We start from the raw sequence: 25,384 nt of genomic DNA on the forward strand, positions 1-25,384 counted from the left end.
GGCAATAATAGAACAAGTTCTATATTTCAGCGGAGCGGATATACGGAAATACCAAAACGGAATGCATACCGAGTACATTCTGTTTGTCTTGCCGAACCATTGAAATGAATGGTTCCGCATACGATCCGCAAAAAGAACCCGCAAAAACGGAACGGAAACGGAAAAAAATAAACATTTGTGTGCAAGGAGCCTTATATGAGATTCATTCAGGACTGTCACTGGAACCTGCATTCACATGCATAATAACCCTGTGGGTCCAGTAGTCAATTATATATTCTGCACGCGCACTGCCACTCCGTTTGTCTCTACAGAAGACAGTCCAATACAGCACTCTGCTATTTTGGGAAATGGAGTAGCAGTTTGCTTGCTCAACGTGCCACTCTGTTCATTTCGGGGTTACCCGTTCTCATGATCGGTGGGGTTTCCAATGGTAGGATCCCCACCAATCTAATAGTTATAGTTTAATGCACTTCTCAATGTAGTACAAAACTAGATACCGATTTAAGACTCATGCACACAGCCGTATTTTCTTTCCGTGTCCGTTCTGTTTTTCTTGAAGCCCATATGCAGGACCATTCACTTCAATGGGGATGCAAAAACCAGAAATGACTCAGTGTGCATTCCGTTTCCATATATCCACAAGTCCGTTCCGCAAAAAAATAGAATATGTCATATTCTTGTCCATTTTGCAGAGGAGGACAGGCATTGTTACAGACCGCAAAATACATACCGTTGTGTGCCTGAGCCCTTAACTTGTCAAAAGGGTCCACTTTGGTAGACGTCTGTCCGTCTTGCTTCTGGAAGTCTATGGATCCTGTACAGAATACAGCTAGCTAGCTTTGCTATTGGTTCCAGGTGCATGCGGCCAACTGTATGGAAAAATGTGGTGTGAATTGAGCCTCCCAGTTCATAATATAGCAGAACTATTTTCTTGATAAAATTGCAGCTTTTCCACCAAAAAAAACAAAATAGAAAATTTGCCTGTTCTAAAAAGGTATAATGTTTCAGCTAGAACTAAATTGTCATTTAAGAGAAGGCTCCTGTGTAATTTTCAGTGGGACAGAGGCAGACAGTGATTTACTATTTAGGTGCAGAATGATTATGAGCATCACTGGTATTGATGGCATGCCATGAAGTAAGCTGAAACATAAGGTTTGTGCAGTCTAAACAGTGTTCATTGAAATGATCCCCTTAGCATCACATGATGCAGATCCATACTGTCAAATGCAAATGAGCAGGATTATAACTACTTATATTCTGTAGAAAAGGTCTGACTTAGTTAACGCTTGACATATGACCATTCCAGCTGTGTTATGTCCGTATTTTAATTATTTGCATTTGGAAAAAAATGTATGCACTTTTCATACTTGGATTTGTGCCAGTCGCTGATTTAGTTTGGATTGACAGGGTAGGGTAGCAGCCATTTTTTTTCTATCATGGAACATATTTTATAATCTTTTTGAGCTGTGCTAGAAATAGAAAATATATTTTCGTTTCTAGACGTGTCCTATAACGGCTTCTAAGCAGGTTGGCTATGCGAAAGGTTTTACATGTTGTTATATCACTTTCAATTGCAGGTTCTTAATAGTGGCTTTACTCATGTCAAGATATTGTTAAAGTGTATCTCCTGCTTAAGACAAAATGTACGGGTAGCCAGGTCTTTCTGGACAGCAGTAAATCTGCCATTTTCTTCTTTGGTGTCTATATTCTTTAGTAATAGCTGGCCATTTCTCCCCAGAGCGGGCTACGTAGGCCTTAGAAAAAGTGTTCCCTCTGCCTCTTTTCTACAGGCAGTACAGAATCTCCTTACTGTAAGCGACCTATTGATAGCAGTGTAGTGCTGTCAACTAGATTTCCTCTGTAGCTGGATTTTTTTTCACCAGGATCATAACTGGATTTTAGTGGGCCTTATAACAGAATTATAGCGCCTGACCCTTTTCATAACCGGTAGTAATTGTAACAGCTGCATAACTAATTTTAGTTAAGAAACTATCAAGGGATGGACAGTAGTGTCATATAGCAGAACTTCTGCACACAGGGGAACCCACATAGGATGGCTACATAGTGCAAAGCTATCAACCACAAAAAGGGATAACTGTCCTGCACCCAAGTTAGCCTCTTCAGCCTCTGGGTCCTATAGCAGCTGCTATGGCTATATTGCTTATGTAAGTATATTATAAGTATGTATATATATTTTCTTTTTTTTTATGATTTCACCAATATCGTGTGAACACGGTAGCTTTGTGGTTAGCACTGGTGGCCTTGAAGCACTGGGGTCCTGGATTCCAATCTGATCAAGGACAACTCTGGGTTTGCGTGGGTTTCCTCCGGGTACTCCGCTTTACTCAAACACTCCAAAGACATACTGATAGGGAACTTAGATTGTGAGCTCGACCGAGGACGGCGAGTGATGAAAAGTGCTGCGGAATATGTCAGCGCTATGTAAGTGCATAAAATAAATATTGCTGATGAAAAGCAACCACCTACTAAGATTAGCAAGCCCACCCTGTTGGCTAAGCGTCAGTTGCTGCCCAGCTGAAAATGGAACAGATCAGCTGGAAATGAACCCCTGTGTTCTCTGCAGGATTTCTACTAATTATTTCAGGAGCATGCAGTATATCCTGCAGACTGACAAACGGTATGGGCAAGTTTCTCCTGTTTACTGGTATCATGAATTTATAGGTTTAGTGTTCCTTTAACAAACTCTTTAGTCATAAATGGACTAAGGGCTGTTTCACATGAGCGAGTCCATTGCGGGAATCCCGCTCCGTGTGTGAGTGTGATCCTCCGCTCTGGACTTGCAGGAGCACACGGTATTATTATGATTTATAATGCTGTGTGTCTCTGCATGGCCTTTTTTCCACAGGATCATAGTGACATAAAGCTGTCAGTATGATTCTGTAGAAATAAGGTCAAGCAGAGGCACACAGCATTATAAATCATGAGAATGCCGTGCGCTCCTGCAAGTCCAGAGCGGAGGATCACACTCACACACGGAGCCGGATTCCCACAATGGACTCGCTCATGTGAAACAACCCTAATGTGTTTTTGGGTAAAATGATCTGCCATCATGAGGGTGTTTTTTATACCAGTCTCATAGATATAGTAAAATAGTATATGCATTCCAAAATAATTCTGAATATTTTTTTAAAGGAACAGGATAATCTTTTGGTTCCGTTGTAGAAATATAAAATACCTAATCAGGCTAAGCACATTAGATGTTTATCCGCAGAACCGACCTGATGACCAAATAATATATATGAGGGCCTCCTGACCCTCCCTCCGATAGCTGATGTCTGGAAAGATAAGGATTAGGTTGTTGGATTTCAACATGGCTGATCTATTTGTTCTCGGGGAGATACCCCACTGCCAGCATTTTTTGGCAACAGCATTCTCCCCTTTCTTTGTTCAGACCAGGTGTGCATGTGTATGGAGAGGGGGGTGAGATAGCTGTCGACAGAACAAGCGTTCTGATATCTCATGTGTATTGCCAGCCTCAGAGATGACGGTGAAGAAAAAGGGCACTGCCATCCAGTAGTGATTACAATGCTGTGTGAGTCTGACTCAGATTTATTTTTTCTTCCTACCAAAGTGAACAAGATAAATTAGGCAACTGAAAACTAAGTAACTGTTTCATAATAATTAAATGGGATTTTCTGAATAGCACTAATAAATTTAACAAAGTTTTATTAAAAGTTTGAATGTTATTTTTCCTGCACAGCTAATGTAGTTTTGAGTAATAGTTCATGAGCTGAATCCAAATGTCTGAGCGTAGCAAAGCTCCTCCCCATTAGAGCAGATGTGGCAGACATACAATGGAAACTTCTGTGGCTTATGTGTCCTCGGGCATATCCTACTGAAAGAGGTTATCCCACTGAGATCGTGGGCTGCAAAATATACATGGGCAACCAAACTAAATGCATTTATTGTTCAGTAAGGTCATTTTCATAAGCGGCCCCCGCAAATTGCTCTAGTACCCTTTTTTCAGCATTTGTGTGCAATTCTGCAAAACATGTTTACAGTAAGGGGCTGACGTAGTGGTCTAAGGTTTCCCTCCTGGACTTGCTCCCAGTTCATAGGCGTTGAGATTTCCCTGTTGGTTTTTCTAGACGTAATATGAGGAATTGTCTACGTTTTTTTTTCTTCTTCATCTACGTCTGTATCATAGCAGCTCCTGCTCCTTATGTTTTTCTTAAATAATATGTCACTACTTCTTAATGAGTAGACTACTCTTTTTATAACTGTAAGGGTCTGGATATTCTCAGAAGGACTCCTTGCAGAAATGAAAACTATTTCTTGTGGGCTTTTCAGAATACTGACAAAAGACTAAACAGAGTGCAGGTTTTATTTTTTGTATAGCTCTGGATTATGAGATATAAATTCATTTTTGTAGCAAGTAGCCTTTCTTATAAGCACTAAAAAATTGTGGTGTTTTGGGGATAAGCCAAAAAAAATGATTTGCACAAGATCCAAAGATATTAAGAGTAATTTAGATGGCTTAAGCCTAAACACATTCAACAATAGTATTCAAAATAATTCCTACTTCAGTTTAAATTGTTTTAATAGTGTGAAACTTTGTATATTCTTGTACGCCAGATATATATATATATATATATATATATATATCTATAACAACCTATACAAAAACCCTGTAACAGGGGAAAAAATAAGCAGGACTCAAAACTTTGTATGCAAAAAGTATTATATTCTTTATTGCAGCATATATAAATAAATATGTAGACATAAATAATGTAAAATGGGGAAAAAACATCTCGATATGGACTAATGTCCACAAACACCCTACTGAGTATGGATCCCAAAGCACCCACCTAAGATGGAAATACATGTACATAACACAAAGGTAGGTAAGCCTGTACCAATCAAAATAATATCAGGAAATAATGATATCATATCTACATAGCAAACCTAATGCTACAGAGGGGATGAAGTAACATACCCACTGAAAGAATTAACCACCCCTAAGTCGTTGTAGGACCAGGAGAAGCATAAGAGGAAAAAAAAATCCAAATAAATATAACAATAACCGAGATCAGGACAATAACAAACCTGTGGACATGTTTAAGGGAGTGTGGGGCAAGGGGTCCAAGAACACACCTCAATTCGCACTTCGCCTTGGCTTTGCCTATAGCTGTGTTGACTTAGTATTGTATGAAAGTATACTGTGTAGCTGTGGGAAGGCAGGAGAAGATCGATGAAGCAGGTTATTTACCACTGCAATTTATTTTTAATTTTATAAGGGGACAATAGTTATGAAATCCACCTGCTATATCAGTATATTCATGGGATTGCGACAGAAACTCCATATAAATATAAGAAGAAAATGCAAATGATATGCAAATGTTGAGCTACTGGCATGTTTCATTAAGAGATTGCCAATTTGAAGGGGGTTATCCAACGCTTCAGAATTAGTGGTCTAACCTTCGGATAGGCCATCAATATTAGACTGGGAGGAGTCTGACTCTTGGCACTCTGACAATTAGCTAATCAAGGGGGTGTGGTGTTCCCCTTCATTCTTTACCAGCTATTAGTAGTGGCTGTGCCTGGTATTACACTTCTGTCCCATTCACTTGGATGGGACACAGCCACAGACACTACTAAAAGGACAGTTTGACTTTATGAATAGCATTCATTCTCTGTGTTGAATATAGGAAATTTAGATTGTAAGATCCTCAGGGGCTGATGTGAATAAATGCATTCTCTAGCTCTATATAAATGGCACAAATAAAGAATAATACAAAAGCTTGTGTACTGACGTCACATTCACTTGATTTGGTGTGTAATTGTAGCCGATAAAAGACATATTTTTCTCTCTGGGAATAACCATAAAAAGTGGCCAAAATGCAAATTAACGGACAATGGAACTACATGAGATGCCCAGTTTCCATTGCATGGTTTGATCCTTAAAGGGGTTGTCTCACTTAAGCAAGTGACATTTGTCACATAGAGAAGGTTAATACAAGGCACTTACTAATGTATTGTGATTGCCCGTATTGCCTCCTTTCCTGGTTGGATTCATTTTTACATCACATTATACACTGCTCATTTCCATGGTTACGACCACCCTGCAATCCATCAGTGGTGGCCGTGCTTGCACACTATAGGAAAAAGCACCACCCTCTCTGGTGGCCTAGACCGAAGGAGCTCACATAGGCTGGTGCTTTTTCCTATAGTGTGCAAGCACGGCCACCTCCGGTGGATTACAGGGTGGTCATAACCATGGAAACGAGCAGTGTATAATGGGATAGAAAAATGAATCCACCCAGCAAGGGAAGCAATATGGACAATCACAATACATTAGTAAGTGGCTTGTATTAACGTTATCTGAATAATAAAAGCTATATGCTGAAGTGAGACAACCCCTTTAATGACCCTCAATATGTCAGTAGAGTTTATAAGTCTTCAATAAAAGGGGTAAACTTTGTTTAGATCTCATTTCAGTAGTAAGTCTCATGGATCCCAGACAGAAGAAATAAAACCCATTTTGCCAATGCTTAAAAAAAAAAAAACATCTGGTATATAAATTTGAGCAGTGATCCCCAGAAGCCCTTAAAGTTTAGTTCTGTTTAGTTCTGGCAGACCTAATATAAACTACTGCTAGGAAGATTTGGATACTGGCACCACGTACACTTTTTTCCCCCCAACCACTGCAAAATCTATTCAATTTTTTAATAGCTTTGAGATTTAAGTAACGTAGGAGTGTAAAATAAGAGAAATGAAAAGTCCGCACTTCATCACCAGAAGGCAAGCCTCTTTCAGCTGAGAACTGCAAATCGATTTGCCTGAGAATGCAAACGACCCTAATGTTTCTAAGCTAACACAAATACCTGAGTCCTGTTTCAAACAGATTTCTTGCACAAAGAGACTTCTGTACACAAAATATGATTATTTCAGACATTTGTAATAAATCAGATTGCTCTGTAGTTGAAATGTCTGTATGTATGGGGCGTGAGACTGGATGCAGAACAAAAAGGGCTTTCACTAAGAGCTCTTGAGATACACTTTTTTTTTAAGCATGCAAAGGCTGTGCGGTCAAGTTCAAAATAACTAATATTTGCATTGCCTAGCCTGTATGCTGACATACATATTCAAAAGCAGTGCTCTGACATCTGATCGCCAGTATGCCCAATTACTGTTTTAACAGGTATCATTCACCAGGCAATTGCAAAAATGAAATCAGTGATTATAAAAAGTGTCAATTATTTTACTCATTTGTAGTCATTTTTAATTTTGACATTTAGGGGCCGGAGATGATGACTGTTTGTTTACCAGATCTAAACTAAATGACTAAGTTTAGACTTATAAGGCTACTTTCACATTAGCGTTTTTCTTTTCCGGCATAGAGTTCCATCACAGGGGCTCTATACCGGAAAATAACTGATCAGGCATATCCCCATGTATTCTGAGTGGAGAGTAATCCGTTCAGGGTGCATCAGGATGTCTTTAGTTCAGTCATTTTGACTGATCAGGCATGCTACGGTTTTATCTCCGGCGAAAAAAATGGAAGACTTGCCTGAATGCCGGATCTGGCATTTTTTTCCATAGGAATGTATTCAAAATACCGGAATGCCGGATCTGTCCTTCCGGTCTGCGCATGCGCAGACCTTTTAAAAATGAGAAAAAAATTAATACCTGATCCGTTTTGCCTGATGACACCGGAAAAACAGATCCGGTCTTGCAATGCATTTTTCAGACTGACCAGGCATTTTTCAGACTGATCAGGATCCTGATCAGCCTGAAAAATGCCTGATCAGTCTGAAAAAATTACATGCGTTTGCATACAGGCAGGCAGTTCAGGCAACGGAACTGCCTGCCGGAATCAAACAACCCAAGTGTAAAAGTACCCTTAGAGAGAAACTTTTAGCTCAGGCTATCAATTTTATATTATCCTTTATTTATGGGCTTCCTTAGGGTGTCACAATGCAACAAACCCTTTGCTTTGGTTAAAGGAAGATTATATTATTCTAATTGTTCTCTTTCAATCAAATACATGCCAGGATATTTTTTCTATAACTCAACTGCAAAATATCCTTGGGGTTATCCTTTGTACTAAACTAGTTCTGCCTAATATGTTTATATGATTTTTTAAATACTTTTGAAAGACTTTTTCCGTATTTTTTGACATATCAGATGGCAGGTTTTAGCCATACATTTTGTTCACTATACATATTTTGGATCTGTGCATCTTAATAATTAGTTATGGATAGGACTCTTGGAAAACGTTTAATCTTAATGTATGTTTGGCACAATACCGCATCTCATATTAAAATCTGACCCTCTTTTTTATTTATTTTTGTTAGCTTGACTCCTTGTTACAAACAGCTGACACTCTGCACATTTTGTCTTTCTTGCACTTTCAAGTTGTTTAGAACTTTTGCAAGAAAATGTTGTGCCTCAATACATAGTTATTTCAATATAGATGAAAGTGTTAACAATAACGTGCCCAAATGGAAAAAAAAAAGCTCTTCTCTAGGAGGACAGAAGCTGGCTCTTTACTGTCATCTATTTGTTGGCTACCATAGAAGGCAGTATCTGGCCCCTTAAACAGGCCTTGGAACATGGGATACAAGCCTAAACTGGAAAATTTTCCATGAAAAAAGACAACCATCTGCATTTTAACATTTTAACTCAGCTGGGGCATGGAGAAAATTAAAGGGTTTGCCTCACCCAAAAAAAAAAAACCTCTTAAAATAAACCAAAAAAAAATGGTGGCTATCATCCATGGCTCTGGCTTCTCTACCACCCAATGATCAGCTGTTATCACCAAGGGAAGTTGTGACCAGCTACACACTTCTCCCTCCATGGAATTGGCACTTTGTGATAAATATGTGGGTTTTGGGTTGCAGTTTGGGCACTCGTTCTGTAAAAGGTTCGCCATCATTGTCTTAGGACATGTGGACATAGGTTGCTGAGCTAAGACAATCTCTTTGATTAGCTTTTGGGGTTTTTCAATAATCTGAACCATAAATGGGGCAAAAGTAGTTGTTTTACTTCTAAAAAATCCAATTCAGAATCTGACCAAAATGTCCTTGCCAAATGAAAGGCATGTTTGTAATCCATGAAAATGCAAGACTGAATAACCGTTTCAGTCCAAACTATTGATAAACCTAGGAGATGGATGAAAGCAAAGAAATGAAATAAACATCAATATAAAAAATACTACTTTGGGAGGCCGTTTACGATTTTCATAATGATGTAGCCAGAAACAAATCAGTAATACAATCATTGGCAGTAATAATAATAACATTATAATATTCACAATCAGGAATAATTGACATTTTTCATTTCATGTAATCGTATAAATCCATGATCACTAATGATTTCTCTCACTGAGACACATTCAGCATCAAGCTTCCTTTAAATAATTAGCTGTCAATGAGTTTGTGTATTCAAGCTGTTACACTGGCATTCCTTAACAAAGGACTGCTTTGCAGTTTTGGCTGTGACTTTTCTTACTTTGAATAATGGACATACAGGGAGCTGAAGTGAAAAATGTAATATTGTTTCTTTAGTGGTCTGGAGGTGGGGAAAGGTATTCCCTGAACAATATCAAATGGTTTCCACCTTGCATAAGTCACCAGAACTTCCAGTCAGCCTGGGGTTGTATTATTCACAGAGTGCACATTCAAAATATATCAGATGGTAAAAAAAAAACTTGCTCTTCTGCTGAAACAAAGTGTAAATGAAAGACTAAAGAAGGAAATACATTCCACTCGAACCAGCAGAATATGGTAATGGAAAGGATGACATAACAGAGATCCCTTTTTTTTTTTTTTAAATGACTTCATATTTTAGTTTGTGCCAAAGGACATTTCCAAAACCTGGAAAAAGTTCACCAATAAGGTATGCAGTATGTTGATGTCTTCAACTCCTCAAACAAAAAAATAGCACCAGAATATTTTGGCAAATCGAACTTGGTTTATATTTCTTATTCAGCCCTAGTTCGAGTGCAATTACAGTACATGAGAAATACAATGTAACACTAATCCTAAGGGTCATTTTAGATGATAAATTATCTTTTAGGTCAGGAATACTTTATCAAGAGACCATTAGTGATTTCAGAAATGTTGTCAGTGGATTGACTAAGTTCGACTACTTGGTGCAATCCACATCATAGAAAAGATTTAACAATTTTCCAGCTCATAGATTAGATACAAAACACATTGCGATCTTATATTGTGCAACTACAAGTCATCGTGTAGCCCTAGCCTTATGTGATGCACAGTTATTAGGGACATTTTGCATACTAGTACATACAGTAGTATACACTCAAATTAGCAACATTAACAATAAAATATAAAGCATTGTATACTCCATATATGAAGTGAAGTGTAAATATTTGTACCTAAGATTTAAGGTGTAGTTGGGTAACATAAAATCTTTTTCTTTTTCAGATGGTCATCATGTATGGGAGATGGAAGCCAAAACAGACAAGGAAATGTTCAAGTCTGTAAGTATAATTATTTTTAAGACAATCATATATGAAGATTTTCATTTCACAGTTCCATCTTTCATTTTAAACAAGAAATGACAATGAATGAAAGTATTCCTCCTGTTATACCAAGGAGAATGATAGCCCCATACATATACTTCTGGTGTTCCGATCTCCTGCCAATCATCTGAACAGAACAGTTTTTCATTGAGGGACTTGAATTCAACACAAGTATAAAGCTGGCCATGCATATTCAATAATCATTCTCTGACAGCTATCTCTTTCGACTTCCTCCTGACTCCCCCATGCACATACACTTTCAGTTCAACCGAGCGTGAATGTATTTTCACTGGGGATAGAGGAGAAATCTGCTGACAGACACTTATTGCCTGGGAGAACAAAAGGATCTGTTAAAAATATTCACTTCACGCCTTCTTTCACTCCCTCTGCTTTATCTGTCGGGGGAGAGTTGGGAGCTCCCCATACACGTTAGACTGTTGGCCGAACTTATCGTACTTGGGTATAGGGGCCTTAAAGAGGACCTTTCACTAGTTTAAAAAGTAAAAACTAACTATATCTGTGGGCGGAGCGGCGCCCAGGGGTCCCCCTGCACTTACTAGTCTGTCTGGGCACCGCTCCGTTCGCCCGGTATAGGCTTCGGTGTCTGCAGCTCCCTCTGTTGTACTGGACGGCTATGAGCTGTGCGCTGCGATTGGCCAGCGCTGCAGGAAGGGACAACCCTAATACAAAAACTCCGCCCAGTACAAAAGAAGGAGCTGCAGACACCGGAGCCTATACCGGGCGAACGGAGCGGCGCCCAGAGAGACTAGTAAGTGCAAGGGGACCCCTGGGCGCCGCTCTGCCCACAGATATAGTTAGTTTTTACTTTTTAAACTAGTGAAAGGTCCTCTTTAAAGGGGTATTACAGATGGTTAAAGTTATCCCCATCTACAGGATAGGGGATAACTATTAGATTGGCGGTGGTCCTACCACTTGGACCCCCACCGATCACAAGAATGGGGGCCCCGTACCCCCTGCAGCTCCCCTGAAATGACTGGAGTGACCAGTCTCACATGTGTGCTGCAACTCCATTAAAACTATGGGAGTTCCGGAGATAGCTGAGCTCTGTGCATGTGTGACTGGCCGCTCTGGTCATTTCAGGGAAGCTGCAGGGGGCATGAGGCCCCCGTCCTCGTGACACCCCCACTGGCCTAATATTGAGGGATAGGGGATAACTTTAACCAACTGGAATACCCTTTTAAGGATTTGTTGTAGAAATGTGTCTTACAGAATTCCATGTAGTTACTGCCAAAACAGCCCCATTCAGATTCATGGAACTGATTTTCATTCATAGAAACAAATCTGCCGTGTGTAAATATACCCATAGACATGGAAACATGCGTGATGAATTATTAAACATTAATAATTAGAATTTACTTTTCCATTACAGAACTCACTAGTTGTGGAAATCCCACCATTTCGCAATCAAAGAATATCCAGCCCAGTTCAAGTCAATTTTTACGTCTGCAATGGGAAGAGGAAACGAAGCCAGTACCAGCAATTCACCTATCTGCCAGCCAATGGTAACATAATGACTCATGAAAGTGTTTCTTATATATCTGAAGCTGGGTGCTTGCAATTTTGTTAAAGTGCTGAAAAGTCTGTTGTAAAACTGTGTTTAAGAAAGTCACAGCTCTGCATTTTTTTAACAACTCCTGGCGGATGAGGGAAAGACGCAATCTTGCTAGAAAGAACTGCTTGTTTTGTTCTGGCTAATCTGCAAAGCATACTACCTGACCTCCCCATTTGCAAACATCCTATTTGGTGGCAAAAACACACATTCAGTGAAGGTAGCTAAACCTTGAGGGCTCAAATCTCAGGTCCACTACAGGAAACAACATTATTTTTGCATGCAATTTATACAGTGCTGATGTTTGTGAGCACAACCAAACAAAGAAATGTATTATTTTGGGAATGCCTTATATAAGATTTTAGTTTTCATTTAATCTACTTTATGCCTTGAAGGATTGCATTTTCTGTGCAGCTGGGTGAGCTGGATAGAAAAGGGTGGGAATAAGAAGAAATGTCTCACCCGCTGTTTTGGCAGTAGCCTATGCAAAATTAGATACAAAACAGCTGTTGTTGATCTGGGAGTGGCAGGGGAAGAAACAAAGACTCTTTTTTGACGAACCTTTGCAGGGCAGAGGTCTAGCAATCTTCAGCTAGAATCTTGATATTTATTTTTACGTTGAGTCCTTAGTGGAACATGGATCTAAGCCATGCTACCTTAAGTGTGTTGACGACATTGGTGCATGGTTTTCTTAATGATTGAGGTAGTACAATCTAAGATATGTCATGAGCACACATGGGAATCAATTTTATATACAAATTCATTTTTTTTATAATATATTTTTTGTGAAACAATCACCCCTTGTACTTTTTTGAAATAATAAAAAAATTACATTGCAAGATATTTTTGATTTATGTGTAAAATATACTTGTTTTTCTTTGTAAACAATCACAACGCATTGTTAGCTGCTCATACATATATTGTTGCATGTCTTATATGAGAAATTCATTATTTAAAGAGTAAATTGGCAGTGAAAACAAATAGATAAGCACCTTCACCGAGGTGGCTGCCATTTTGTGGTCCGAACCAATATTTAAGCACATTGGGGTTGCACCATAAATATTGGTCGATTCCATCAATTTACTAATAGTTAACTTCATTCTGGGCATTTCAATATTTGTGCTGTTTAGTATATACAGCGCCTTACATTTTCTATAAAAACTGAAGCAAGGTATATAATATAATATGACTTATCCGGGTTAAAATATTCCTTTTAGTGATTGGCCTTTCAATGCGGTTTCAATTGCCTGGTGAAAAGGTTGTAAAAAATATATGAAAAACATCAGTTTTGTGAATTGAATTATAATTTGTGAATTATGTTTGTACATTGAAGATCAAATTGTAAATTTCATTTGTTTTATTAAAATAAACAGGTTGATTTTCTAAACAGTTGGCATTAAGTGGATTATGTACAGTAAAAAGTCTCAGGTATACAGCGAAAAAAGGAACTTTGCACAATGTGGTCTATCGTTATGTGTTCCTTATAAGAAACCCTCCCTAGTGAATTATTCTCGCTATAGTACAGAAAAGAGCAGGTGGCAGTGTGGGCATATTTTCAATGTAACATTCTTTCCTGCAATGCATATACAATCATTGCTTCATGTCATGAACAATTTATCACAACTGTATGCATACTACATATTACTGAATAGTGCTGTATATCAGGAATGGACAAAGGGTGGCCCTTGGGTTGGGTATTGTCGATAATAGCTTTTTTTGACTGCCTCATATCGTAGAAAGCTATAGACATTGTGATATAAGTAATACATGAATTTGTAATGTGCATGTGGCCATATTCATGAGCAGTCTTCTATAGCACTGCTGTATGTAGGAATATACAGATTTGCAGAGTGGTCTGGTCCTTCTTGGTGAAACAGTTCAGGTTGATTGTTTTACGTACCTATACTTTTTTATCATATACCACCTGTAACCAGGTTCTCTGCATCTTTGCTATGACAATTTTTTTACACTATCCTCCACTCGCTGTTGTGTTTCATTTGATCATTCACTTACTTTGCATTAGACCTCATACACACGAATGTATGTATTTTCCAGTCTGCAAATTGTGGATCCCCAATATACAGATACCATCCATGTAGCATACACATGTCTTGTGGACTCATTGCCTTCATTGGCTCCGTGGTCACCATTTTGAGGACAAGTTTAGGACATGTTCTATCTCTTTGTGAAACAGACATATGAATGCAGAAAGCACACAGATCATCATTGTGCCTTCTGCATCTGTATGTCTGTTTCACAAAAAGATAGAATATGTCCGCAAAATGCGCATCATGGACCCATTGAAGTCAATGGGTCCGAAAAGAAAATGCAGATGGCAAATGTACCGTATCCATATTTTGCAGATGCAGACACATTCGTGTGCATGAGACCTTATCAATAACAATTATTTGGTCTCACTATTTTCTTTAGAAGACACATTTTTAATTCTCATAGGGTAGTATTTGAGGGAATAACAGGCTTATAAACCTGACAAAGACCAATGTTAGTTCACACGGGTCTAATAATTAAACAGATTAGTAAAAATGGTGAAAGGTAGGGCAATAGATGTAGATATATTGACTGTATCCCAAGTCTTGAAGTCAGCTTCATTGAAGTAAAAGGTAGAATAGTGAGAGCAAAGAAGCATATCAAGAAGGGAAGGGGAAAATATCTGCAGATAGGAAACTTTGTGGACGGAATACCTCCGAGGTAAGGGCCTGTTTACAGGGGTTTATCAACTGTCTATTTCTGATAATTGAATAATAAAATAGTAAAACGAGGGGCACTCTGTAACTAGAAATGCATGGACCTTTGCAAAAATGTACAATATAAAACCCTTTATTTTGGGAATAAATATATTAAAATAAAAATATCAATATCAACTCATTATACCATATCAAACAATAATAAAACCATACTAAAACCGTGGGTCTGTAGACTATATATTCTCAGACAGATATCCCCTATTTGCAGGTATTCTATTGCTGCACAGTGTAATTGAACCCCTATTTGATGGGATAGTTTTCCATTAGTTCATATGAATTTCCAGGATATTATCCTATGCGGTCTCTGCTGGGAACATATAATCTTGGCAAGATTTCAATTGCACATTGTATGCATCGTTGAGATCTCAGAGTGGGGACAGTTAAGTGAAATCTCCAGCGCATGCACAGATTGTACCCTTAGCATATGCGCGAGGTTTCAAAGCCAGGTATCGGAACAGTGAGTATGCCTAGCTCTGTCAGTCAGTGGGGGAAACTGGGGAAACAGTGCTTCGAGGGGCTAGGTCCACCCCTCAGTACTCCAAGCACAATATGAAACTAAACCTATTGCAGTATGAATTTCTCAAATACTACATATCAGATTGCTGCAAGAGAGGGGACATTTCGCTCTGCTTTATCAACCATACCAGGCAGTAAGGTTTGCTAGGGTTGATATGATGACAGATGCTCTTTCATGCAATCACAAGATAGAAATGGGTTTAAAGATGATAACTAGGTTTTAATGTCTCAAGGTGCTGAAATAATCCATTCTCGGAAACTACAGTGCCTTATCAATGTGATCACTAATGTAGAAGTCATGTAGTTTTAAGATCCAAGCAAGGAGAGGTGCAAGAGACATGTTTCCTGCGTCTTCTCTACATTTCTCTATTTATACAGACGTGGACAAAATTGTTGGTACCCTTTGGTCAATGAAAGAAAAAGTCACAATGGTCACAGAAATAACTTTAATCTGACAAAAGTAATAATAAATTAAAATTCTATAAATGTTAACCAATGAAAGTCAGACATTGTTTTTCAACCATGCTTCAACAGAATTATGTAAAAAAATAAACTCATGAAACAGGCATGGACAAAAATGATGGTACCCCTAACTTAATATTTTGTTGCGCAACCTTTTGAGGCAATCACTGCAATCAAACGCTTCCTGTAACTGTCAATGAGACATCTGCACCTCTCAGCAGGTATTTTGGCCCACTCCTCATGAGCAAACTGCTCCAGTTGTGTCCGGTTTGAAGGGTGCCTTTTCCAGACTGCATGTTTCAGCTCCTTCCAAAGATGCTCAATAGGATTGAGGTCAGGGCTCATAGAAGGCCACTTTAGAATAGTCCAATTTTTTCCTCTTAGCCATTCTTGGGTGTTTTTAGCGGTGTGTTTTGGGTCATTGTCCTGTTGCAAGACCCATGACCTGCGACTGAGACCAAGCTTTCTGACACTGGCTAGTACATTTCTCTCTAGAATTCCTTGATAGTCTTGAGATTTCATTGTACCCTGCACAGATTCAAGACACCCTGTGCCAGACGCAGCAAAGCAGCCCCAGAACATAACAGAGCCTCCTCCATGTTTCACAGTAGGGACAGTGTTCTTTTCTTGATATGCTTCATTTTTTCGTCTGTGAACATACAGCTGATGTGCCTTGGCAAAAACTTCGATTTTTGTCTCATCTGTCCACAGGACATTCTCCCAGAAGCTTTGTGGCTTGTCAACATGTAGTTTGGCATATTCCAGTCTTGCTTTTTTATGATTCGTTTTCAACAATGGTGTCCTCCTTGGTCGTCTCCCATGTAGTCCACTTTGGCTCAAACAACGACGGATGGTGCGATCTGACACTGATGTTCCTTGAGCATGAAGTTCACCTTGAATCTCTTTAGAAGTCTTTCTAGGCTCTTTTGTTACCATTCGGATTATCCGTCTCTTAGATTTGTCATCAATTTTCCTCCTGCGGCCACGTCCAGGGAGGTTGGCTACAGTCCCATGGATCTTAAACTTATGAATAATATGTGCAACTGTACTCACAGGAACATCTAGTTGCTTGGAGATGGTCTTATAGCCTTTACCTTTAACATGCTTGTCTATAATTTTCTTTCTGATCTCTTGAGACAGCTCTTTCCTTTGCTTCCTCTGGTCCATGTCGAGTGTGGTACACACCATATCACCAAACAACACAGTGATTACCTGGAGCCATATATATAGGCCCAATGGCTGATTACAAGGTTGTAGACACCTGTGATGCTAATTAGTGGACACACCTTGAATTAACATGTCCCTTTGGTCACATTATGTTCTGTGTTTTCTAGGGGTACCATCATTTTTGTCCATGCCTGTTTCATGAGTTTATTTTTTTACATAATTCTGTTGAAGCATGGTTGAAAAACAATGTCTGACTTTCATTGGTTAACATTTATAGAATTTTAATTTATTATTACTTTTGTCAGATTAAAGTTATTTCTGTGACCATTGTGACTTTTTCTTTCATTGACCAAAGGGTACCAACAATTTTGTCCACGTCTGTATATAAATGGTTTTAGTCTGATCCCCATCTGTCATTATATCATTGTTAACAATATTCTATATGAAGGAAATGCAGGAGAAAAAAGCTATTACATTTCTCCTGTCCTCCCATTCTTCTACAGACCAATTTCCAACTGTAGTTAAACACTTGCCATGTTGATGTTTATTCTTGCCTACTTTCTTGGAAATATTTTTACATTTTTAAATAATTTTCCAAGACGCTGGCTTGAAGTCAGCATTCGATTTTGTACTGCTTACTACAGAAGAAAGTGAACAGCCCTTGTTTATTAAGATCGGGTACAACATTCAATTTCTTTCTGGCAAACAATTGCAAGCTACCATATGAGAAGCAATTATTTTCTCATTCAGAACAAAATAATAAATATTCAATGTTATCTTATTTCTTTAACATAATTTATGTCACCACAGATTATGTTGTGTCTGGTTTATCCAAAAACATATTGAAGTTTCAAATTTGAAAGGAAATGCCCCGCATATAGGGTAATGCGGTACAAAGAAAAAGCCATCTAAATAGTTGTAAAAAAAAATGTGTAGTTGTGGTGGACTGTGGTATGTGTTCTTGAACTGTTTTATAAATATAACTATGGATCTGTTATGCAGAAAGTATAATAGTTGCTGCGAGTATATGCTATGTTAAGGCAAATATACAATGGGATGGAGGCAGCATGTACATGAAAGAAACATTGCTGATCGTAAAAGAACAAGTAGCATGGACACGAAAGGAAGGTTTACTAATCAAAATGCACCGTTCGGCTCAGTTATGGACCGAATCCGTCCTTTCCGTTCTCTTGCTCCTATACGGAGCAGGAGAACGGAAAGGCTGAACACTGATTTGAACTCAGCCTAAACTGTCTAAAGGTGTGGCAGACTTATCATCCAACGTCAGTCACTTTGATAAATTTGGCACCACTTTTGACTTTCTAGTCCAAGTTTACATTCTCTAAATCTTAGAGAGCAATAGTAAATCTGCCCCAATAAATGAGCAGCCCATAGAGAACAGACTCGGAATATGCTATAGAATGCAAAATGGTGGCAGTAAATGAAGTGCAACAGTACATAATCTACTTGGCACCAGGAAATATAAAGTTAACACAAGGTACTAAGGACCAGCACGCACCAGAAAATTCAAGCTTTATATTAGTAGGTACCGGTGGTGCTGAGACACACGTGGCGGGTCTTATCAGTGATCAATAACCTTAAAGGGCGTCTGTTACCATAATCATTGTAGTGAAACAGACTGACCTGTGACGTGTGCAGATCAGCAGAAGCTAGCCGTCTTGGTCCCATCCTCATCTAAGGCTTTATTTCTGAGCAAACTGAACTTTTAATGTATGAAAATGAACCTCTAAGAGCAACAGGGGAGTTGCCGTTACTCCTAAAGGCTCCGTTCTCACTGCTGCTGACATGTTCCTGACGTGGTCACAGCAGGAACAGTGGACGGTTTTAAAAAGTTTTTAGATGAATTCCTAAAAGTAAAAAACATTAATGCTTATGAAAACGTGTAGAAATCTGAGTCTCAATTCCTTCTGGTATCCCTTGTTTGAACTTGATGGACTTATGTCTTTTTTCAACCGTATTAACTATGTAACTTTGACAGGGCCGTGCAGTGTAAACATCATCAAGCCTGACCCTGATGTCTCTTAGATTAGCAACTTTGCGTCATACGCTTCAGTACCCCGTGCAGTACAGAGAGAGGCTCAATGGCACATCTCCTCTGTACTGAGCCTGCGCTGGGTACTAAAGTGCATTGCAAAGGCATGAGACTAGGAGAAGTTGGGGCCAGGCACGATGATGTTTAACCACTTCCAGACCAGGCCATTTACCCCCTTCCTGACCAGGCCTAATTTTGCAAATTTGGCATGTGTCACTTTATGTGGTAATAACTTTGGAACGCTTTTACTTATCCAAGCCGTTCAGAGATTGTTTTCTCATGACACATTGTACTTCATGTTAATGGTAAATTTGAGTCAATATGTTTTACCTTTATTTATAAAAGAAAAAATCCAAAAGTTTACAAAAATGTTAAATAATTCACTGTTTTCTAACTTTCAATCTCTTTGCTTTTAAGACAGATAGTGGTGCCTCATAAAATATTCATTAATTAACATTCCCCATATGTCCACTTTATGTTGACATAATTTTAGTAATGTAATTTTATTTTTTAGGATGTTAGAAGGTTTAAAATTTTAGAAGCAATTTTTGAAATTTTAAAGAAAATTTCCAAAATCAACTTTTTAAGGACTAGTTCAGTTTTGAAGTCACTTTGTGGGGTTTACATAATAAAATCAATCCATAAATGACCCCATTTTAGAAACGACCCCCCTCAAACTATTCAAAACTGGTTTTAGAAATGTTGTTAACCCTTTATGTATTCCACAGGAAGTAAAGCAAAATAGAGGTGAAAATTCAAAATGCCACTTTTTTTGCAGACTTTCCATTTTAATAATTCCTGGAATACATCAAGGGTTAACAACAAAACAAACCTTAATATTTATTACCTTGATTTTGCAGTTTGCAGAAACACCCCGTATGTGGTCGTATACCGTTGTTTAGGCACACTTCAGGGCACAGAAGGCAAGGAGCGCCATATGGTCTTTGGAGGGCAGATTTTGCTGGAATGGTCTTTGGGCACCATGTTGCATTTGAAGAGACCCTGAGGTACCCCAAAATGAAACCCCCCAAAAAGTGACCACATTTTGTAAACTACATCACCCAAGGAATTTTTAAGGGGTGTAGTGAGCACTTCACTCAACAGGTGTTTCATAACATTTTTAATACTTGGGTGTAAAAATGAAAAATTTTATTATATTTTTTTTCCCAAGAAAATTGTGCTTTAGGCCCAAACTTTCTTTTTCACAACAGATAACAGGAGAATATCCCCCCACAATTTGCTACCCACTTTTTCCTGAATACACTAATACCCCAGTTGTGGTCGTAAACTGTTTTTTGGGGATATGCCAGGGCTCAGAAGGGAAGGAGCGGCATCTGGATTTTCTAACATGGAATTTTCTGTCATAGTTTTTAAGTGATAGCTTATTTTATTCTTTGTTGAATGAGCTGCGTGAGAGCTTATTTTGTGTAGTTTTTATTGCCACCATTTTGAGGTACATTTGGCTTTCTGGTTGCTTTTTATCTAATTTTTTGTGAGGTGAAGTCACTAATGAAGCTGGTGTCATTTTTCTATTTATTTTTACACCGTTCACTTGATGGGGTAGATCATGGGATATTTTTATAGATCCAGTCATTACGTATGCAACAATACCAAATATGTGGGGGGTTTTTGTTTGTTTTTTGTTTTTTTTACACAATAAAAACATTTTTAGAAAAAAAAATCATGTTTTTGTTGCCATTGTCTTAGAGCCATATTTTTTTTATTTTTCTGGCTATAGTCTTCTGTGAGAGCTTGTTTTTTGCTTGAACAGGTGACGTTTTTATTGCTACCATTTTGGGGTACAACTTTTTGATTGATTAACAATATGTTTTTTCGGAGGTGAGCTCACAAAAAAAACTGTTTTTTAGCGCAATGTTTATTTATTTTTTTGCAACGTTCTTCTGATCATATGATATTTTTTAGAGCCGGTCGTTGCGGACGCGGTGATTCCTTATCCTTTTTGTCAGCGTGATAAACCCTACCAGGCTATATGCCCAGTTTAATAGGGTTGATCATGCTGACAGATGCTCTTTAGATAAATAAAAAAGATACTATACTGCATATTTCCTGTAAAACTATATATTAATCTCCCTGCTCTATAATATGTAGATTGCACTGCATATTCATGGAAGCAAGATGTCTTTGAAAGAAAATGTGTCACCAAAAATGTTATCTGCCAAATTAAACCCAGATAGCAACACATATCATTTTTATCTAATCAGTTTTTATTTTCTGATTGCAGATTTTATAATTCTATTTCGTGAACATTATTATGGGGGCGGCCATCTTTCCTGGGCTGTTTTTAACAGCATTTACACAGCATTATGAAAATTGCTTTACGGCAGCCCCATGGACCATAGACACAATGGACAAGAGGGGATCTCATTGACTTCTATAGGAGAGTTTTCTAGGCATGATCTGTGACCCGTGCAGAGGTCATTGTGCAAGAAAAAAATAGATAAGATCTGACAATTAGCTATTGTGAATGGTGGATCCTGAATTAGCTATACACAGAGGTGATATTGCCCTATCATTGCAGGCAGGATTAGAATGACAGATAAGAAGATAACTGCAGTAAAGTGATCTGTCTAGACCAAGAAGCGGGGCCTATTAGGATTATTGGCCAGGTGCGAAAACCGCATTTTTTTTTTTCTTGTTTAAATATAGATGTTGACGTGAAAAATTAAAAATAACATAATTAAAAAATTATTTAAAAATATGTTAAGCATAAAAATGTGATTTAAACAATAGGTAATTTTCTGATGACATTCCCTTAAAGGGGTTAAGAACAAGGTGTAATAGCTCATGCAATACGACATCCGTGTGCATTCCGTATTTTGCAGAACAGCTGGCCCCTAATAGAACAGTACTATCCTTGTCCATAATGCGGACAATAATAGGACATGTTCTATTTTTTTTCGAAATGGAAATACGGACATATGGAAACGGAATGCACACAAAGTAATGTCCATTTTTTTTTTTGCGGAATCATTGAAGTGAATGGTTCCGCATACGGTCCTCAAAAAAAAAACGGAACGGACACGGAAAGAAAATATGTTTGTGTGCATGAGCCCTAATACTGTATATATGTCCATATTTGTATATGATATATTACATATCAGTCATGAAGTAACCTCCAGCTACTATTCCAGGGGCTTAGTCTTTACGATTTAGCATGTATCTGCCTCACCTTGGGACTACAGTTAACTCCCAAGATTCTAGAGAAAACTTAAGTGTGATCTCACCAGCTATGAAAAGCTTCAAATCACCCCAGCAAATAGTTACCATGTGCTTACTTAGTGAGATGTATATGTAAGAAATCTTAGGCTTTAAATAATGGGTGCTAAATTATAGTAAACTACTAAGTCTTATTATTTGAGCACTGCTGCTCTAGACATGTGGCTCAACTGAAAAGGCTGTGTTAAAGACATTTTTCACGACAGCTAAAATTAGAGCGTCTAATTTCAGGTGAGGTCACCTTAAGTGACCGAGGGGTGCCAGTTTGTACTTTTAATGATTAAGGAGAAGTAGAAGTAGATTTATTGGTCAGTTATTGCACAGCTATGATCAATAGATTTACGCCATATATTACAATAGCACAATTTATTACATTTTTATAGCCATGGCAATGAAGAGGCAGACTTTAAATTCTACTTGTGTGTACTTTGGCAAGTTATCTTTACTTATAGGAACAGATGGGAGCTGCAGTCAAAATTTCATTGTGTGTTATACATGTATATAGATATATCTACACGGCCAAAAGTATTTGAACAGTCCTTCTAATTAGTTGTTTTGGCAATATCAGCAACACCTTACACATTACTAGTGGCTGTATAAATTCAAGCATAAAGCATTCAGGTTCTACGGACAAACCATAGCCAATAAAACAAGTCAAACTGAAAAGCTACATGTCATTCAACTTTGCACGGTCATAGAAAATATGGTTTAAGAAAGTCTTGATGTAATAAATCTACCAGGGTCTTTAAAGGGGCACTTTTGTTAGAAAGGTATTATTTTTTTTTAAACCCAGACTTATTCATAGAAAACTATTCATAGTGTTACTAGTAACGCTTGTTAGCGATGATCTTGTGGTGTAAATGCACAGCTGATTACCCGATGAACGAGCGAAGCGCTGGTTCATCGGGTAATTGGATCTTTTGTGCAGCACAAAAGATCATCATTTCCCAGTGGCAGATCGTGCTGTGAACACGATCAGATGCCGGGAAACAACAAGACAGTATGGGGAAAAGTGATGGCATTAGCGATCGCTCCTCCCCATACTATGGAGGAGCTAAGTGCATGTAAATGTACAGGTCTCCTCCGCTAGTGATCAGCAGATTGTCGGGAAGGAAGGCTTCCTTCTCAACAATCTGCTAGATTGTCGCCCCCGTGCAAAGGGATCTTAAAGGGGTTATCTTAAATGTAAAAAATGAAAATCAGACATCATATAGTACATGACAATCTCTTTCTAACGAAGCTAGAACCAGTACTGTACCTCACATGGATCCAGAGATCTCCACATTCATTGCTCTGTTAGATTTATATGAAGCCGACAGCTCAAGGGGAGTGTCTTTTTTGCTAGCCCTGGGTGTGTCCATGCTAGCCCTATCACAGCTCCGAAAGCAGTTGAAGGATTAAACTGAGCATGTGCAGCCTTCTTAATGAGCAGGTCAAATAAATAAGAAAAAGAACAAACAGCAGGTGGCGCTATACAGATACATTTTACTGAATAACTCAGTGGCTATATAAAATTTTTAATTACTTGTAATTACAAAATAATTCAGATCCAGGTGCTGGTTTGAAAACTGTAAAATATTTTTTGTGGGACAACCCCTTTAATTGAGTCACTCGCCCCCCTTACCTTTCTAGTTGAAGTGAATGGTCTGATTGAGAAAGTTAAGCAAAGTTGCTTGCATTCTGCTGTGCAGAGTGTCCAAGCAAAATAGGAAGTGCCAGGACAGGAAGTAGACTACATGAAGTGACTTGAAAAAATTATATCCAAAAAACCATCCACCTGATTTTTTTTTAAAGACATGGAATATTCACATATAAGTTGGTAATATAATTAAAAATGTTGAATCGAGCGCCAGAATTGTAGAACGTGAATGCCTAGGGCCAACAGCTTCTCACTACCAAGTTAAAAATTGTCTCTTGGAACAATATCAGCACTACAGTTTCAATGCTCATTCATGTGAACAGAAGTCTGTGATACCATCTACAGTGCCCAGCCTAAGTTGGAGTGGTGTAAAGCACACTTTCCATGGAGTCTAAAGCAATGGAAACATGTTATTTGGATTAATAAATCCCATATATTTATCCTGTCATATGAATCTGGGTATGGCAGGTGCCCGTAGAGGGCTTGCTGCTGAATGCCCAGTACCAACCGCAAATTTGATAATGAGGGGGTATCCTAGTCTGAGGTTGTTGCTTATAGTTTGGGCTGTTTCAGTCATGGTAAATGGTTGCTGTTCCAACTTTCTGTCTATAGTTGGTAGACCCTTTCCTGACTCAGCATGCTATTTGTCCAGCGTACAAAGTTAAGTCCATAAAATTACTCTCTAAATGGTGTTCACTGAGCCCTAACCTCAATCTCATTAAACACCTTTAGGATCACATGCACCACCAACTATGATTCACATCAATCCCCAACCTCAATACTCTTAACATTGGACACATCTTCCAGCATCTAGTAGAAAGAAGCTGTTTCCAGAAAAATTTGGTGTCTATAGCAGTATTGTGAACTACAGATTAATGACTAGTTTTGAGAGATTAAGCAAATATGAATGTGATGTCTGGTTTCTACTTTTGGCCATATAGTGTGTGTATTTATCAATAAAGTAAAAAATGATATCTAACTTTGTGTAACTTAAAGTATAGCTGTCCTTTAAAAAAGCTAAAGGCATGCCAGAACTTTTGATCATTAGGGTCCAGGTGCTGGGATCTCAACTGATCGCTAGAAAACAGGGGCAGAATACATTGGCTGAGCACAGTGCTTCCTTGATACCTATCTGGAGTTTTCCACCTCTCCTTAGGGTCCATTCACACATCCGCAAAATGGGTCCGCATCCGTTCCGCAATTTTCAATGGGGCCGCAAAAGATATGGACAACACACAGTGTGCTGTCCGTATCTGCACTTCCGTTCCGCGGCCCCGGAAAAAATAGAACATGTCCCATTCTTGTCCGCAGCCACGGACAAGAAAAGGCACTTCTATTATAGTGCCGGCCATGTGCGGACCGCAAAACTATTGCAGACGTGTGAATGGACCCTTAGAGATGGAAGGTTAGCCTTGTTCATTCTTTATTTCTGTAGCCCCTTCAGCGCTTTCTTTGGCCCAAGTAT

The 25,384-nt window shown here is 38.5% G+C and overlaps 1 protein-coding gene across 1 annotated transcript in view; it reads left to right on the forward strand.

Moving 5' to 3' along the window:
- Positions 1–25,384, forward strand: part of LOC122937923 (nuclear factor of activated T-cells, cytoplasmic 1-like) — a 206,036-nt gene that overhangs the window by 110,266 nt on the left and 70,386 nt on the right. Inside the window, 2 exon segments of the mRNA XM_044293119.1 lie at positions 10,413–10,468; positions 11,901–12,033. Coding sequence (XP_044149054.1) covers positions 10,413–10,468; positions 11,901–12,033 — 189 coding nt within the window.

This window comes from Bufo gargarizans, chromosome 5 (genome assembly GCF_014858855.1).
Source record: "Bufo gargarizans isolate SCDJY-AF-19 chromosome 5, ASM1485885v1, whole genome shotgun sequence".
In the NCBI taxonomy this organism is placed as follows: Eukaryota; Metazoa; Chordata; class Amphibia; order Anura; family Bufonidae; genus Bufo; species Bufo gargarizans.